Genomic DNA, 19,923 nt, shown 5'->3' with positions numbered 1-19,923 from the left:
ATCCCCCAGGAACTCAACTCCAACTTCTGTGACTCATGTGGCCATTCCCCAAATTTCCCACAGCTTAGCAGTTGACTAATTCAGTTCATTGCATCTCTTCAATATCTCTTATATCATTTCTTATTTCTTTTTCTATTGACCAGACCTGGCTTTTATGACAAACTGAACTATTATTCAGAAATCTTATAAATTAGCCTTATCAGCATAGGATTTCTCTAACTTCACCCATCCTATGGAAAGAAAAGAGCAGGTATATTAGTCTCTGAAGCTTTGTCTTTGTGTTTGAGCCATGTACTGCTGTGCTCAGGTCTAGCTCCGGGCTCTGTGCTCAAGGATCACGACTGGCAGGCTCGTGGGACCATCTGGGGTGCTAGGGATCGAACCCAAGTTAGTCAGGTATAAGGAAAGCACACAACGCACTGTGTTATCGTTCCAGTTTCTGGTCTCTGAAATTTTTAAATATCCCTGAATATGAAACATAGATTTCAATAGAGACCATAAATATACCTCAATAGGTATTGATTTTAAAAAGTAATAGGTATTGATTTTAAAAGTAATCATGAGGAGCCGCAGCGTGGAAGTGCCGTGTGTCAGTGAGTTTTCCATGCTCGGCTGTAGTTGATGTTTTAAACTCTTTCAGGTTGGAAGCCTGGTGGAGGTCAGAGGCCTGGAGATGCTAAGGTGTACCTTAGTCAAACATATGCCATCTAAAAGTGAAGAAGAGAGCCTTTCTATTCCACGCTTCATCCCAATCTTGTCCTGTCAATTTCTAAAGTTGTGTACGGGAATTGCCTTTGATCTCTTAAAATTATGTGTGCGTCCCAAACACTCTGTGAAGTGAAATTTAAATATAGCACTATAACATTGCTGTCCCTTGCTCATTGATTTGCTCGAGCGGGCACCAGTAACGTCTCCATTGAGAGACTTGTTACGGTTTTTGGCATATCGAATATGCCACGGGTATGTTAATGATACAACAATGTTTATAAATACATATCATATATGCACATATAATATCTATCAATATCAATATATGTCAATATCTATGTATGTATATAATATCAATATAACATATACATATATGGATTGCTGCCATAAAGTTTATCCAGTAGAAGACACAATCGCTAACTTTTATAAAAGGACGAAAGTGGATAATAGGTAAGGGATGTAGAGAGGTGATTCATAACAAAAGAGCAATCGATCTTGAAAGAGATCTGAAGAAATGTTCAGTTATTCTTCTTGTAGTTTAACAGAGAAAATAGGTTACATCCTGACTTTGCAAATTGGCCAGTTTAACGATGGTTAAATTTGGAGGGACATTGGCCCTACTGCTCTTTACTGATATGATATTTCTGCTCCCATCCCCTGCACACACACAGTCCTGCCCTGAGGAAATCATGTTGTGTGGAAATGGGGGTGCCGGGAGGAGCGGGTAATGCTGGATGCAAGACAACAATCCCTGTACATCTTAGCCCCTGTCCTATCTCTTCGTCCACAGCTAATAGTGTTTTTTGAAGCTCTCTTTGCTTAACAGAATTTCATTTCTATTCTAAAAGTTTCAGAACTACAGTACTATCCACTTCCTGCGCCTAGAAAGCCTGTAGCACTGTAGCCCCGTTGTTCATCAATTTGTTTGATCGAGCACTGGTCACGTCTCCATTGTGAGAATTGTTGTTACTGTTTTTGGCATATCGAATACGCCATGGGTAGCTTGTCAGGCTCTGCCGTGCGGGCAGGATACACTCTGTAGCTTGCCCGGCTCTCTGGGAGGGATGGAGGAATCGAACCTGGGTCAGCCACGTGCAAGACAAACACCCTACCCGGTCAATAACTTCATAAATCACAACTCTTTAATTAAAATTTTTAAAAGAAATTTACCTTCTTGAAGCCAACAAATAGAAACTGCCTCCCCCCAACTATACCCAAGGCTACTACCAGAGCCTGGCTCAACCCAGTAGCCACAGGGATTTGAAGGGTGCAGTAATGGCGACTTTGGGAAACAGAGAGACAGAGAGGAGGGCACTGCAAGAAGCAGTCAGCGGAGAAACATGCTGGTGAATTCATTACTGTTACCCCGTCAGAGCAGTACCCCTCACCCTTCACCCCTACTGGGGCTACTGCTCCCAGCTTGTCTCAGGATCCTGTACTTTAAGCAAACTGCCCCAGGTCCCCAGGGGCAGGAAGGAAATCATTTCCTGAAATTCCTATGTGAAGGACAGTGATGCTTAAATAAGCTCAAAACATTAGAATCAGGCAGGGTGGGGGGTGGGTGGGAGGGGAGTATACTAGGGATCTTGGTAGTGGAACATGTGCACTGGTGAAAGGATGGGTGTTTGATCATTGTATGACTGAGATTTCATCCTGAAAGCTTTGTAACTATTCTCACGGCGATTCAATTAAAAATAAAAATAAAATAATAAAGGTAATTATGATTTTTCTTCTTAAACTGAGATAGTAAAATATATGTATTGTTTGTTAAAATAAAATGGAAAGCCCTACAAAATAAAATAAGCATATATATATATACATATATTTGCTTTTATAATATATTCAACCACTTGGAAAAAGATCTCTCAACATATGACTGCTGGAAAGGAGATAGGACATTCATAATTAGCACAGTGGTAGGGCATTCGCCTTTCAGGAGGCTGACCCGTGTTTGATTCTTCCACCCCTCTCGAAGAGCCCGGCAAGCTACCGAGAGTATCACGCCCACACGGCAGAGCCTGGCAAGCTACCTGTGGCGTATTCGATATGCCAAAAACAGTAACAACAGGTCTCACAATGAGAGATGTTGTTGGTGCCCCCTCAAACAAATCGATGAGCAACAGGATGACAGTGACAGCAACTTTTAAAATGCTGATTTACAGTTGCTTTTATGTGAATTATAGGATTAAAAGAAATAAATTGATATCTATTATTTTAGACTGTATCACTGTATCACTGTCATCCCATTGCTCATTGATTTGCTCGAGCGGGCACCAGTAACATCTTCATTTCGAGACTTGTTACTGTTTTTGGCATATCGAATACACCATGGGTAGCTTGCCAGGCTCTGCCATGCAGGCAGGATACTCTCAGTAGCTTGCTGGGCTCTCCGAGAGGGGCGGTATTTTAGTCTACCCAGGCATATTATTAAAAATTTTGAATTGGAAGATATTATAAAATTTTTTAATTATTTGAAACATGTGACAAAAGTAATTTTTTGTTTATTTAAAGTGACAGAAACTATCAAATGTGACATATAATTTTAGTATATTTTTGTATTATTTTAGTATAGTTAATTACTCTTACTAGTGCTTTTGTAACTCAGTGCCTGTAAATGAATGGAGTATATTGTTTTTAAGAATATTCATAAAGGTATTCAATTGCAAATATTTCATTTCTAGAAAAGTCTGTGACTTTTATTCTACATAAACATCATTATAAATTTAGGCCCATTGAGTACTTCTTACAAATAATATCAAAATTCTGGATGAATTTATTTTTGTATAATTACATTAAATTTTACATTTCATTGTGTATGAAATGACATTGTATAATCTATCAGTGTGATCACTTTTATTTGCATAGACAAGTGAATTAACAAATAACCTGGTTAAATTGCTTTAGTTTTCACTTTCAGTTTTATGGAAACTAATGGCTCTTGCGTACCTTTGTTGTCCATTCATCATTAGTATTAATTTTATATCAGGCTCTATTAGTTTTATATTGATCTTAGTTGAACTTATTTCCATGAGAAATGTTTCACCAGTTATATTTGCTGTCTCAAATGGGAGTTAAAGCAGAAATCCTTATACTCACCATAATTTATTTTGAGTCATTAGAATTACATTCAAAATTTTAAGGGAACTTGGTGTTTATGATATTGTATGAATTCCTATGATGATCTAATTTACTAATTTTACAATTTGATTTTTTAATATTTTTAATTTTTATACTCTGAGGAATATATATATTTTTTCTGTTGGAAGAAATAGAGAATAGATTTTAAAATGCAATATTTTGTATGTTTTTTTACAGAAAATAAGTACTGCTGGAACCAGTAATGCAGATGTCCCTTTGGCCGATCCCGGAATGTACCAGTTGGACATTACATTAAGAAGGGGTCAAAGTTTAGCTGCCCGAGATCGAGGAGGTAAAAACAAAAGAACAGCATCACCTGGAAGCTTATTTGATGTGTTTATAGCAAACTTTCTTTTCTTTATTCTGCTTAAATTTAAAAACATCAACTATATAATTTTTAATAGATTATTCAATATTGTGAATGAAAATGTTATTGGAAAGTTCTTACTATAGAGGGATGCGATTTTTTAATGAAGTTAAAAAAACATTATTCAAGATAAGCCCATAAAAATATTAAATCAACAAAATAAATTTGTTGCATCAATGGTTTATTTACAAATTTTCCCTTAAAATGAAAGGTGCTTAAATAAACCATAGTGCAACCACATGATGAATTACTGTGAAGCTATGAAAACTGGGTGGAAGCATCAAAGACTTAAATGAAAAGAGTTTTAGGATTTATAAAACGGAAAAGCAAAGTACTGAAGAGTATCCATAGTATAAGATATTCAGTGTAAGAGAGATATATAAGAAGCTATGAATTGGGCATTATATGCATAAGCTAGTGACCAAGAACATAGTTTAATTGTAGTGTGTACGGTTTACATGTATAAAGCTATAGAGTAAAGATACTTAGCAACCAACCACCACCCTCAATAAAATTACAGAAATAAATAATATTGGCAATATAGGTAAGAACTAGAATCATGTATGGGGAAAGAAGTGAGTAGTGGCATTTCTCTGAGTGAATCTTATCACTTAGTTTTAATACTTTAACAATATTTGGAATAAATAAATTATTTTAATTGATAGGTAATTAATTAATAAATCAGGATAAGGAAGAAAACAAAATGGAACTTAACTAAACCAAATCTAAAGTTTGGGAAATAAAACAACTAATGTAATGAATTACATAAAACTATATTTAAGTCATACAGTATAAATCTCAAGACAAAATATACTGTAAACACGTAATGCACTATAGAGCATGGTTATCCTTTCTAAAGTTTCTTAATATACATACTTGATATTATCAAATAACTAAATTGTTGCAGATAATAAGTCAAAAATTCATTATTGAAAAAAAGTCACAAATATAGAGAGAAAACTAGAATTAACCTTATAGCATTAGAATGGATCAGATGAATATTAATTTTAGATCTATATCTCCACATATATGCACATAAAAATGAAAGTGGATAGAGGTGTTGGGGGAAGGAGGGTGTTTATAGGTCTATCTGCTATAGAGTGTAGAAGTAATGATAGAGGTGTAATGGCAAAATGACCAACATACCTGGGGCTCATAACTTGGTTTCTAAATTTAATCTACACCCTGAAAATAAACAGGACACTTGGATAAAGAATGAATTACAGATTAGGAGCAAGGATAGTACAAGATAAGCCTGGAAGATTTTTTATTATTATAAAGTATTCATTCATTATTATTATAAAGTTGAAGCAATGGTACAGCGGTTAGGGTACCTTGTATGTTGGGAAACCAGATTTGATCCCTGGCACCCCAAATGGTGCCCCAAACCCACCAAAAGTAATCTCTGAGTCCAGAGTCAGGAGTACCCTGAGAATGCTCAGTGTGGCCCTAAAAACCTCAATCATAATAATGAAATATTCAAAGAATTATAGCAGAATGTCAAAATGACATAGAAGCCAACTTAAAGGAACCCCCAGTAATCCAGCCTAGGACAATTTCAGGAACAAAATTAACAATGTAATAATCAATTTCAAATCTTACAGTAATATAAATGCCTATAAATTCATGTTGATGAATAATTGAATAATTAAAATAAGTGAAACTCTAAAAGACTTTACACAAAAAATGTTATTAGAACTAATTAATGAACTCAATAAAACTAAGATATAAAGTCAATCTACAAATGTCAATTATGTTTCTGTATACCCTGACAAACCATAAGAAAGTGGAATTATTTTTACATGATTTACTTTTTTTGTTTTGTTTAATGGGTCACACCCAGCTGTAGTCAGGGTTTACTCCTGACTATATGCTCAGGGATCATTTCTAGTGGTGCTCAGGGACCAAATGGGGTGCCAGGGATCAAACCTGTGCAAGAAAATCACCTTGCCTGCTGTACTATCATTTTGGCTCCTGGGATATGATTTTTATTAAATAAAGAGGTATCTTAATGTAGCACAGTAATCTCAAACAGAACATTCGATAAAATGTAAAGCCAAATTTGCACATTTATATTTCAAATAGTACCAGTATTGTTGTTTTATACTTGCGTACTACAACACCATGTCCACCAACAGAATACCAGATCCCTCCACAGTTATACCAAGATACTCCTGTCCACCTCTTAACCATATTCAGGTTTTGTATCACTTGGGGATTGCCGAATCCTTGCTTTGTTTTTTATACTCTTGCACATGAGTGAGATCATCTGGTATTTGGCTTTCTGTTTCTGACTCATTTCACTTAACATGATACCCTCCAATTTCATGCAAATATTCGCAAACTTCACTTTTATTTTTTCTCATAGCTGAATAATATTCCACCTATGTTTATATACCACAGTTTCTTGATCCATTAATTTCTTGTTGGGAACTTAAGTTGTTTTCAGTTTGGGGCTATTGTATATAATGCTTCAGTGAACATAGGTGTGTGTATCTCCTCAGAAAGAGAATTTTGAAAGAAACACCAACTACAATCACCTCAAAGGAATAAAATAGAAATAAAGGTAGAGTAAAACTACATTTAAATGAAAACTATAATACTGTAATAAAAAATAAAGACACGAATTAATGAAAAGGTGGTTTATGTCATGGATTAGGAGAGTTAACATTATCTATTTAATTACCTAAAGAAATCTACAGGTTCAGGGCAATAACTATTGATATTTTGATGATGTTTTTAGACAATCCTAAAATTTCTATGGAATTATAATTTTGACCAAAATAAAATTAGAGGTATCATGTTCTCTGATTCAAACTATATTTAGAAGTTATATACTAATAAAAACAGTGCTACATTGACCAAAAAATAGAGATTGAGTGTAATGAAACAGAATAGAGAATCTCTAAATAAATAGATACATAGTCAATTTATTTACAACAGAGCACAAAAATTCAGTATGAGAGAGCACCACCTTTGTGCCGGAGAAGAGTGCAGGGGTTATTGCCTTGCACATAGGCAAGTCCAGTTCAATCCACAAATGGTGCCGGGACACTGCCAGGCATGATCCCTAAGCACAGAGCCAGGAGTCAGCCCTGAGCACTGCCAGGTGTGGGATTCATCCTCTAAACTTCAATAATTTTTTCAATAAAACTGGACCACTATCTTACAACATATACAAAATCAGTTAAAATTAAAATTAATGAAGTAAAGTTGACTAAGACCTGAAATCATAAAATTCCTAGAATGCATCGTTGGCAAGTCGTTATCTTTTTCTGGATTTGCAAAAGCAAGTGCAGCAAAAGCAAAAAATAAACAAATAATTCCCAGAAAATTGAAAAATCTCTACAAAGTAAAATAAAAGTACCAAAATAAGACAATCTAATACATTGGAGAAGATATGATAAACTATACTAATTGGCTCTTATGCTTATCTGCCATATACAAGTCTGAAAAAGAATTATACTCAAAATAACAGAGAATTCAACTCACAGTTTTAAAAAATCATTTAGATTAAAAAACTGGGAAATTGTTTAAACATTTTCATACCATCTTTCTTATAGTAGCAAATTATTCTTCATAGATACCCCTGCAAATAAATAGTAATTTTCAAAAAGTAGAAAGACATGTTCTTGTGAATATTATTTTGCAGAAGTGGAGAACATCCAAAGTGTTTGAAATTCAAACACAATCCAACTTCACTAATTAACTTACCTGATATTTGTGAAGTTTTTATTGAATAGATGCACTGAGAAATATTTCAGCAAGGAAACAACCTTAATAAGTTTGGAGTCTATTAAAATTTATACTGGCCCAATGCATGAATAATAGATGTGTTGAGCAGCTTATTGGATAAGATTTGTGAATGTGTGTGTGTGTAAGTGGTAGGATAATTCAATGGAATTGGATAGTGTACAGTGAAAAAACAAGCACAGCTGTCATGAGGGACTATGATTTTGAATGACTGAACATTGATTGTGAACGTGGAAGTGGAAAGTGAAAAGAAGGTATGAGATGCTTCGGAAGCTGATAGCAATTGGATGATTGGGTTAAAAATAATAGCTTTTGATATTTATTTTTTCTTTTTTGGTTTATTTTTTATTTTTTAAATTTATTTACTGAATCACCATGAGAGCAGTTACAAAGCTTTCAGGTTTAAGTCTCAGTCATACAATGCTGAGACACCGTCCCTTCACCTGTGCACATTTTCCACCACCAAAACCCCCAGTATCCCCCCCATCCCTACCCTCCCCCTACCTGTGTTGCAGATGATTTCAACATTACTCTCTCTCTACTTTGATTACATTCAATATTTTGACACTGGACCCACCATTATTATTTGAGATTTTCCCCCAACACTTAGATCTGCCGAAAAGGCAACATTAGACATTTCGTTTTCTATTACTGATTATGAATTTTGGAATTTTAATAATTAAATCTGGAGATATTTCTGCCAAAAGCTGCTGGGTTCCAAGATTTGTTTCTGAGTCTCTGGGATCATGGCCATTAAGCAACTCGATCAGGAGCCAGAAAGGCCATTCGTGGGCAGAGACTCGGGGGTCTCGTCGGGGCAAGGGAGGAAGGGGCCAGCCCTACCCCCATCCTGTGAGACTCCGTGTGCCTCGTCACTGCGGGCCCAAACCTGCCTGTCCACTGGCCTCCGGAAGATGGCGGCCCCTGAGTCACCAGGGGGAAAAGGCAGTGGATCAGTACCTTTTCCCACCTGGGATGGCCTGGGGCCGAAACCCTAATTCAGAGACTGGATGAATTTCTGCCAAAAGCCCCCGGGTTTCAATATTTGTTTCTCAGTCTCTGGGATCATGGCCTTTAAGCAACTCGATCGGGAGCCGATAGCTGTTGATATTTAAAGTTGATGGCTCCTGGAAACCATGTGGATATTGGGCGTAAAAATATGAATGTATCAGAAAATCAAGTACCTCTGAATCAGCTTAACTAAAGAGGTGAAGGACCTATACAAGAAAAATTACGAAACACTACTTCAAGAAATAAAAGAGGACACTAGGAAATGGAGACACATCCCCTGCTCATGGATAGGGAGAATTAACATTATCAAAATGGCAATACTCCCCAAAGCACCATACAGATTTAATGTGGCCTTATCAGAATACCCATGATATTTTTCAAAGAAATATACAAAACACTCCTTAAGTTCATATGGAACAATAAGTCCATATGAATTACTAAAGTAATTCATGGGGAAAAGAAGATGGGTAGCATCACCTTCCCCAACTTCAAACCATGCTACAAAGTAGTAGTAAATAAAATAGCTTGGTATTGGACTAGAAACAGATTGGAATTCAACGGAACAGAATTGAATTTCTGTCACAGACTCTCAAATATATGAGCACTTAATCTTTGATAAAGGAGCAAGAAATGTGAAGTGGAGCAAGGAAAGCCTCTAAAACACGTGGTGCTGGGCAAACTGGACAGCTACATGCAAAAAAAAAAATTAACTCTGACCTCTGTCTAATGCCAGGGACAAAAGTCAGGTCAAAGTGGACTAAAGACCCAAAATCAGATCCAAATCCATAAGGTACATGGAGGAAAATGTAGGTAGAACTCTCTATGACATTGAAGCTAAAAACATCTTTAAGGATGAAACACCAGGTACCAAGCAAGTGGAAACAAACATAAACAAATGGGAATATATCAAACTAAGAAGCTTCTGCACCTCAAAAGAAACAGTTACCAAAATACAGAGTCCACTGAATGAAAAGAATATTTACCCAATACCCATCTGATAAGGGGTTAATATCCAGGATATACTTAACACTAGCTAGAATTGTATAAGAAAAAACTCCAACCCAATCAAAATATGGAGAGAAGAAATGAACAGAAGCTTCCTCAAAAAAAAGAAATACAAATGGCCAAAAGGCACATGAAAAAAAATGCTTTATATCGCTAATCTTCAGGGAGATGCAAATCGAAACAACGAGATAAACTCAATTTCAAAAACTAGAAATTGAGCTTCCCTATGACCCTGCAATACCACTTCTGTCATATCCTGAGGGTGCAAAAAGCACAGTATATCCTGTCATATCCTGAGGGTGCAAAAAAGCACAGTAGAAATGATAACTGCGCCTGTATGTTCATTGCAGCACTGTTCACAATAGCCAGAATCTGGAAATAAACCGAGTGCCCGAGAACAGACGACTGGTTAAAGAAAATTTGCTACATATACACAATGGAATGCTAAGCTGTTAGGAAAGATAAAGTCATGAAATTTGTTTATAAGTGGATTGTCACGGAGAGCATCATGCTAAGTGAAATGAGTCAGACAGAGAGGGACAGACATAGAATGACTGCACTCATTTGTGGAATATCACTGTATCACTGTGTCACTGTCATCTCGTTGATCATTTATTTGCTAGAGCGGGCACCAGTAACGTCTCCATTCATCCTAGCCCTGAGATTTTAGCAGCCTCTCTTTACTCGTTCTTCCCAGTGATGCCACATTGGAGGCTCTTTCAGGGTAAGAGAAATGAGACCCATCATTGTTACTGTATTTGACATTTAGAATACACCAAGGAGAGCTTGCCAGGCTCTGCCGTGTGGGCAGGATGCTCTGGATACCTTGCCACCTTCCCCGAAAGAGAGAACTAGGCTTTAAGAGGTTGCATAGCCACAAATGCAGCCAGGCACTTCCAGGAGCTTTGTTTTAGTCTCTGGATCTTGGCCATTGACGAGATTACATGGCACTGGGGGCAGTTTGTGGGTGTGGCTGCCAAGCTACTGGAAAATGGGGGATCTGGTTTGAGGAGGTCCAGTCCCGATCCGAGCAGGCTTAGAGATATCAGCCTCAGGTCCCGCACTCCTGGGTTCCTCGGCCAGTTCCTTCAGGTGTGAGGCTCATCTGAACATGTGGAGAGTGGCCTTGAGCATGGCTGTAGCTGGGTTCTGGAGGTCTTCAGCTGCCGGGGCTCTGCTCAGGGCGGGGAGAAAAACTAAACCCACCCTCCTCCAAGGGGCCCTGGGTAAAGAAAGCCAGGTGCGGGTGCAAGAGACTCTGTGGAATATAAAATAACATAATATGAGACTGACACCCAACGACAGTACACTCAAGGACCAGGAATATTGCTCCATAGCTGGAAGCCTGCCTCATGAGCTGGGAGAGAAGGCAAATGAAATAGAGAAGGGGTCACTAAGTCAATAATGGTTAGAGGAATCGCCCGGAATGGGAGATGTGAGCTGAAAGTAGATAAACGATCAAACGTAATAGCCTATATTGCAAACCATAATCTCCAAAAGGAGAGAGAGAGTATGATGGGGGAAATTGTCTGCCATAGGGGCAGGAGGAGGGTTGGGAAGGGGGGATACTGGGGACATTGGTGGTGGGAAATATGCATTGGTAGAGGATGAGTGTTCTATCATTGTATGACTGAAACTCAAACATGAAAGCTTTGTAACTGTATCTCACAGTGTGATTCAATTAAAAAAAAGAAAAGAAAAGAAAATATGAATTTAAACAGAAAGTATGTATAGTTATTAGAATTAGCAGAAATTTAATTCTTTTGTTATTACCTTTATATCCTTGACTGTTTTTCCATAAAACCAAAATACCTGTGCCTATATCCCTGATATCAGCCTGTGTAGGACAGCCAAAGGAATAAAACTCATTTGCATCATCAACAACATGCCTAAAATGTTTTTTAGCTTCACATATTCAGAATCTAACACCCACATAATGTCCACTGGAGTGGCTTCTGCAGTCACAGCGAGCCATCCTTCTTCAATTTCTATAACCTTTTTTTGTGTTCAGCAACCAGATGGCTTCTTGGAATGCTCTACCTTTTTCAATGTTTTATTACCTTTGCTTTATGCAGCTTGATTGACTAGAAAATAAACAACCACGGGGCGTCTAACACACATAATTCCAAAGCCAAGATTTTCATTTTGTTACCTTCATGATTTTGAGTGAGCTGTGTAGTGATAGAGCCTCCCTGCTACGATGGCAAATTCCAGATTTAGCAAACACACACACATATGCCCACTTAAGTTTAAATTTAAGATAAAAAATATATTGGGGCCAGAGTGATTGTACAGCAGATAGGGTGCTTGCCTTGCATGCGGCCAACCTGTGTTCAATCCCTGGAACCCCATATGGTGCCCAACCTCCACCAGAAGTGATTCCTTGAGAGCATAGCCAAGAGAAAGGCCTAAGCACAGCTGGGTGTGGCCCAGAAACCAAAAATTAAAAAATATTAGCAACAATTTTATTTATTTTACTTAAAATTGATTGAGATTCGGTAGTTTAAAATACTGTTAATAGTGGTTTCTCAGGCACATAATTCTAACAACACACCCATCACCAGTGTACCAACTTCCCTCCCAAGGACCCCATTACCCTTCCTTCTCAACTCGTCCCACAACTGAATTGTGTGGATAAGTTCCCCCTTTATGTTTCCTTTGGCACTGTGTTGCTGCCTTCCTTATTTTGTCTCACATCTGAGAGAGATTCTGTATATATTGCTTTGCTTCTCACTGACTTCACTCAGCATGAATCCTCTAGTTTTGCCCATTTTGCTATAAACTGTATGATTTTGTTTTTTCTTTGACCTTAATAACAGTAGCCCTGGAGACCTGTAGGCTACTGAGCACCACAGGGCTGGCTCAGAAGATCCCAGCTCAGTAGAAACCAAGTAGCAATGAGTCCCAGACCCTCGGGTTGAACCACCAGCCCAGTTGGTCAATTATCCCTGGGAGTTGCATGAACACCTGCTTGAGAAGGTCCCCAAAATTACCCCATATGCATACATTTCAGGTACATATAAATGCATATAAAATAAAGATTAATAATAAGTTTTAAAGACAATAAAATTTTATAAAGCATAAATTTTGCTGTTTAGTTGTTGTTGTTTTGGGGGGTCACACTCAGCAGTGCTCAGGGGTTTCTCCTGGCTCTGTCACGTAGGGATCACTCCTGGCAGTGCTCAGGAGACAATATGAGATGCCAGGGATTGAACCTAAGTCAGCCGCATGCAAGGCAAGTGAACTTCCTATTGTACTATTTGTCTGGCCCCATAAGTCATTGTTTTATACACTGATTTTAGTCTCCTAATTTTGAATGCTGTTTATATTGCAAATATATTCACGTATTGACAAAATGAAAAAGACTAACAGACACTAACATAAACTATGAATTTTGAGTGAGTGATGATGGTATGTCATTGTTGGTTCACTGGTACAAATGTACGGTTCTGTTGGTATTGATAAGCAATCTTTGCATCTGTAAGACTAGAGGTATATGGAACTCTGTACCTCTGCTCAATTCACAGCCATGTGATAATAATAGAGACTTATTGAACCCTGGAATTTTACTTAAGGAATTCTAATGGAATGACATCACACATTTTTTAAGATGACCAATTAATTCTGTTAAAGCATTTATGAAGAAAACTCAATGGGTAGCTTGGGATTGTTTTCCCTTTGTTTTACTATTTGCACCACACCTGGATGTGCTCTGGGATTCCTTCTGGCTCTGTGCTCATGAATCACTGCTGCCAGTGATCAGGGGATCATATATGGTGAAGGGGCTGGAACTTGGCCTTGCCCCCATACTATTTCTTCACACCCAAACCATATTTTTAAAATTAAAGATACTGTTTAACCTAGTTAGTTAAGTTGTGCACATTTACATACATATCTTTTGGGGAAAGAGGGATGAATGCCACACCTAGTGATGCCCAGGGCTTACTTCTGGCTCTGTGCTCCTGTATCATTCATGACAGGTCTTGGGGGACCTGATGCAGTGTATTGGAAAGAACTTGGATCTGGTTCCTGTAGGCATGCATTTTTACATTTTTATGTAATTATGTACTTATCCAGAAGACAATAAGCAATTTTTCCAGGTAGTTAGGCTTCCTATCATGAAATGAATATGATTAACATGGGCAAAATATTCTTTGGATTTTATCTTACTCCAATACAGGAAAAGAGAATAGCTTTAAAATATATATATTTTAAGCACTGTGGTTTACAATACTGCTGATAGTGTCCACTTCTGTCTCCAGCAGTGTCTCGGTGTTTCCCTCCATCCTAATCTCTCCACCTCCCTGGTGGTAAGATTCCCACTGAATCCCAGTGTTCAGTTTCTGTTCTTGGCATTTGCCATTCCCCTATTATGTTTCTTTACATTCCACTTACAAGATAGGTCATAGTCTGTCTGTTCCCCTCCTTCTGACTCACTCCCCTCAGCATAATAATCTCCAGATACATCTACATCCCAGCAAATTGATTTGACCTTTATCCAAGCACTATACCATTGAGTATCTGTATCAAGTTTCTTTAACCACTCATCTGTTCTTGGGCACATGGGTTGTTTCCAGGTGTTGGCTACTGTGAAAAGCACTTGCAGTGAACACAGGAGTGCAAATGTCTTTTCTGAATAGAGTTCTTGGGCCCATGGAGTAGATGCCAAGATGCTGGGTCTTATGAGAGCTCGGTTCCTATTTTTTTATGAAGTGTCCATATTGGCGCTCCCCACGCAGACTAGAACCGGAGCGGCCACACACACGAAACGGCTCCTCTGCTCCTTAAAGACTATGATCCTGGAGGGCTACTAATCACTTTTGGCACCCAGCGGCTTCTTACAGAAATGTGAACTGAGCTACAACCCCAAGCTGCCCAGGGAGGGGAAAGGTTTTTCTCTCTCGTCCTTGTCTTTCGGTGACTTCTAGCAGAAATCTCTCTGGACTTAATTACTAAAATATCAGAAATCCAAAACTGAGCGGCCGCTGTCGCAACTGTGTGAGCTCATATATTCTTCACTCACAGCAATGGAAAACAAATTATCAAATGATGCCTTTTCAGCAGGTTTGGTTGTTGGGGCAAAATTCTAAATAATAATAGTGAGTTCTCTGTTGAAATATTGAATGTACTCAAAATATAGAGAGTAAAGTGAAGATCATTAGCCACTCAGGTGGGGGGCCGTGGAAAGGGGGGCATTTCAGGGTTCTTGGCGGTGGAACATGTGCCCTGGTGAAGGGATGGGGGTTTGATCATTATATGACTGAGACTTAAACCTGAAAGCTTTGTAACATTTTTCACAGTGATTCGATAAAATAAAAATTAAAACTCAAAGAAAAAGAAGTGTCCATATTGTTTTTAAAACTTGTAGGACAGTCAGCATTCCCGTCAGCTTGAGTGACCATCTCTATGTCCATGCCAAGACTGGCTGTTCTGTTCTTTATGTTGCCTTCCAGTCTCACTGGTGTGAGACTGATTGTTGTTTTGGTTTGCATTTCCCTAATAATAAGTGATGCAGAGTATTTTTTCTTAGATCTTTTGTCCATCTATATCTTCTTTGAGAAAATTTATGTTCCTCTCTTTCCCCCACTTTTGATGAAATTAGTTGTTTTTTCTTATAAAGTTCTGCTATTGCTTTATATATTTTTACTACTAATCCATTATCAGATGAGTGGTGGGCAAATATTTTTTCTCAATCTGTAGGGTCATCTTTTTATTCTGGTCATTGTTTCTTTTGCAGTGCAGAAGCTTCTTCATTTGCTATAGTCCCATTTATTTATATTTGTTTTCCTTTTGATTGGCCAATGGCATTGAATTATTGAAGATACCTCTAGCTTCAAAGTCATGAAGTGTACTGCCTCAGTGTTCCTCAATATAACGCAGATTCAGGTCTAAAATGAAGGTCTTTTATCCATTTAGATTTGACTCTGTACATGACATTAGAAAGGGGTCTGAATTCTTTTTTTCTCTTTTCACGTATAACTGACTTGCACCATTTGTTAAGGAGGCTTTCCTTGTTCGACTTCATACTTTTTGCCTCTTTGTCGAAGACTAACTGACCATATACCCGAGGATTTGTCACTGGGCTCTTATTTCGTTGATCTCAGAATCAAAAACTATGGGAGCAAGTATGCTTTTTTAAGTCAGTGTGCTTACAGTAATTTGTTACACTATGGCAAAATAAAAACTAACAGAATGTCTAAATTTGAGACTAATAGAATGTCTAAATTTGAGACTGAAAGACAAGAGACTTTATTTTTCTTTCTTTCCAGACTTCCTAAGCTTGTATCAATTTTTTAAAAATTTATGATTCAAAAGCACTCTTTGAGTCATTGAACTTGACTAAGTATTATAAACAGTTTTCCACAATAAAGTTAGAAAGTAAAGAACCAAATAAATTTATAGTTACTAGATACCAAGTTATTTTCATAGTTCTTCAAAAATCCATTTTAGAGCATCCAATGAAGAGAATTGCTGAGAAATACTTTCAGTTCCCTAAAACACTAAGCTCTAGAAAATGTATTCATTAATTCTTGAAGTAGCAATTATTTCAGTATAACAGAAATCAATTGTCACATTTCTAAATGGAAATAGGCATATTAGGAAAGATTGAAATGACTCAGAAAAGATGCACTCCTATTCTCTGATGACTTGTAAATCACTTGTAAGTCTGAAGACCTCAGGAAAAAACAAAAGAGTTTACCATCTGTTATCCTAGAGTATTTTTAAATCATCTATCTCTATCTCAACAAGAAGTGTTAAAACCCTCAGTATTTTTAATATCCGTTAAAAGCATATCTTCAATATAATAGAAAAAACTGCTTAATACATTTATAGTAAGCAATCTTAAAGAAAATAAGGTGAAACAACCTTATTTATTTGTTTTGTTTGGGTGCCACACCTGGTGGTGCTCAGGGTTTACTCCTGCCTCTGTACTCATGGATCACTCCTGGCTGGGCTCTGGGGACCATATGTGGTTCAGGGAGTCTAGTTGGGTCGGTCATATGCAAGGCAAGACCCACCCCCAATAGCCTTGTTGTACTTTCCTCTGACCCCTCATATTATTTTTGAAAGTAAAATTTTGTCTATTAAATTGTTTCCTCAACTAAGTACACTCCCCAAAGTTTTTCTGCTTCACTCCAATTGTAATAAATTATAATTTATATTGATTATAAAGGAGTGCAGTCACACACACGTATATTAAAGTAGGATGACAGAGAAAGTCTAAATTGATATAAATAGTCTCTGACCATTGGCCAAGATGCTGGACTACTGACTTCAGTGCTTCCAGGTGAGCCATAGGATCACGATTTGCTTAGAAACTTGAGCTAATGTGTTGTGCATATTCCAAGTTACTGGATCAAGCAAGTGGACTTAATGAGGTGTATTCATACAAATGCTGGCCCCTTACTATGGGAAATAGGCTAATTGCACATAATAATATTACCAGTTGTGAAGAGTTTTGCATGATTATAGATATCATTTGCTAGGTGTTTGGTACTCCAGGAATTTTGAGCATCAGTTCTACTTATGGTCCTCCTCTCAAGGCCTCCCCAGATGATTGAGCTCAGTGGAACTGAGTTTCCCTTGAGTCGATCCAGCTCAGGGATCTGTATTTCAACGTGACACATTTCATCATCCAAAATGAGGGGAATCTGAGCCTTGTGTTGACTCACGTGGGGTTTGACCTTTCTTGTGGGAGCCACACTAGGTGTTTTCCTGTTGAGACACAAGCACCCTCTTACCGCACATTATTAACTCCCTTAGCCCTTGTCAGCTATCTTCTAGCAAGGGTTTAAAAAGAACCATGGGCTTTTGTGAATCATCAGTGGCCATGCATGCTTTTGTGTAGCCAAACGTCAAGGTTTAAAAAAAAATTTAGGTTGTGTAGTATTTAAGGTATAATTATGTTTTGGCAGAGTCTCTTGCCCCAGCACCTGGCTGTCTTCACCGGGGCCCCTCGGCGGGGGTGGGTTCAGTTTCCCACCCCCACCCTGAGCAGAGCGCCGGCAGCTGAAGACCTCTGGAATGTAACCACAGCCATGCTCAAGGCCCCTCTCCACATGTTCGGAGGAGCCTCACACATGAAGGAACCAACAGAAAAACCCAGATGTTTGGGACCCAGGTTGAGATCTCCAAGCCTGCTCGGATCGGGACTGGGCCTCTTCCTCCCAGATCCCCCATTTTCTAGTAGTTAGACAGTCACACCCAGAAACTGCCCCTGGCACCATGTAGTCCCACCAACAGCCAACATCCAGAGACTATAAAACCAAGCTCCTGAAAACAAAGCATCCGAGCATCATCTTATAGCCTAATTTTCCCCTTTGGAGAACCTGGCAAGCTACCGAGTGTTTCCTGCCTGCATGGTAGAGCCTGGCGAGCTCCCCATGGCATATTCATATGCCAAAACCAGTAACAATGATGGGTCTCATTCCCTGACCCTGAAAGAACCTCCAATGCTGCACCGTTGGGGCAGACGAGTAAAGAGAGGCTTCTAAAATCTCAGGGCTAGGACGAATGGAGACGCTACTGAGACCACTCGAGGAAATCGATGATAAATGGAATAATGATGATGATGATGATGATGATGATGATATGTTTTGATGTGGAGAGGGGGTGAGGGGGGATAGCAGGAGGGCTTGTAGCTCACTCCAGCCTCCCCATTTTTTGCTGTGTGTACGTGTTTTTAAGAAGAGTTTTTTAGTTAGGTGCACCTGGGTCGAGAACTCAACATGAGGAACGACTTGGCACCAGAACTGCGCAGGAGGAAGAGAGCAGCATGGAATGCCTTCAAAAGCGTCAAAGTGGTTAAGAGGACAAAGAACCTCCAGCTCTGGGCACATCTTTTCAACTCCACTGTTCTTCCTGCACTAACATACGGCTCGGAGACCTGAGCCCTACAAAAATGAGAATGCTATTTGGGTCTCCCAAAGAGGAATCAAAAGAGCTATGCTTGGAGTATCACATTTCACTCAAGCTACCGTGAATGAATCCGGAGAGAAGGAATTCGGAGTTCTGATGTCCGTTGACGATCAGGAATCACGGACGCTGTCTCGTTTTCCAAGGCGTCAAAAATCATATGGGTCGGACAGGTAATACAATTCAGAGACGACCAGTGGACTACAGCTATTACCAACTGGATTCCATGGGACGGGACGTCTAAAGATAGCATGGCCGCCCACCTATGAGATGGTCAGACTTCTTCGGTGAAAACCCTGAATGAACAGTTTGAGGCTCTTCCTGTTCCTGGAGTGAGCAGATACCATTGGGCTACACTTAGCACAGGAACAAATGGAGATGTTACTGGTGCCCGTTCGAGCAAATTGAAGATCAACAAGATGACAAGTGACAAGTGGACTTGTTTTATCATTGCTTAAGCTTAAGCTTATAAGATATTCCATGAGACATGGCCTATGAGTACAGAATTGTAATGTTCCAGCAAGTACAGAATTGTAAAAATCTTTTTGTGTATAAGCTAGACCATATCAGTTTTTTAACTTTAACATTTTCCCAGTATAGACATGGTGTTTTCTTGACCCTTCGCATGAATAACATTAGTATAGGTATCTGTAGATACTTGAATATATTGACATGGGCAGAACCTTTCATGAGTGACATTCATATGTCATAGATCATTTGGTGCCAAGCCTTTTAGGTTAATTCCTTTATGTGTATGAACTGAACTCCGTGCCAGGCTGTTTTCACTTGGGGCACTCCAGAGGGGGGTGGGTGAGAACCCTCCCCGCCCCAACGGACCTAGCCCCAGCAGCCAACCTCCACTACCCAATCACCACCATGATCCAGGCCGCTTTCCGGACACTCCGGATGAGCCTCACGCAGGAATGAAGTCCCACAGAACCCAGATAATGCGGAACTTTGTGACCTTGGACTCTGGACTTAATGGAACCCAGAAGCAGAGATCCTCTGCCTGCTATCCCCCAATC

The 19,923-nt window shown here is 38.7% G+C and overlaps 1 protein-coding gene across 1 annotated transcript in view; it reads left to right on the top strand.

Annotated features, from left to right (window-relative positions):
- Positions 1-19,923, top strand: part of MCTP1 (multiple C2 and transmembrane domain containing 1) — a 670,427-nt gene that overhangs the window by 316,819 nt on the left and 333,685 nt on the right. Inside the window, exon 2 of the mRNA XM_055131251.1 lies at positions 4,024-4,138. Within this exon, the coding sequence (XP_054987226.1) occupies positions 4,024-4,138 (115 nt within the window). The remainder of the gene's footprint in view (positions 1-4,023; positions 4,139-19,923) is intronic.

This window comes from Sorex araneus, chromosome 1 (genome assembly GCF_027595985.1).
Source record: "Sorex araneus isolate mSorAra2 chromosome 1, mSorAra2.pri, whole genome shotgun sequence".
Lineage (NCBI taxonomy): Eukaryota > Metazoa > Chordata > Mammalia > Eulipotyphla > Soricidae > Sorex > Sorex araneus.
This window is presented reverse-complemented; position numbering and strand designations above follow the sequence as displayed.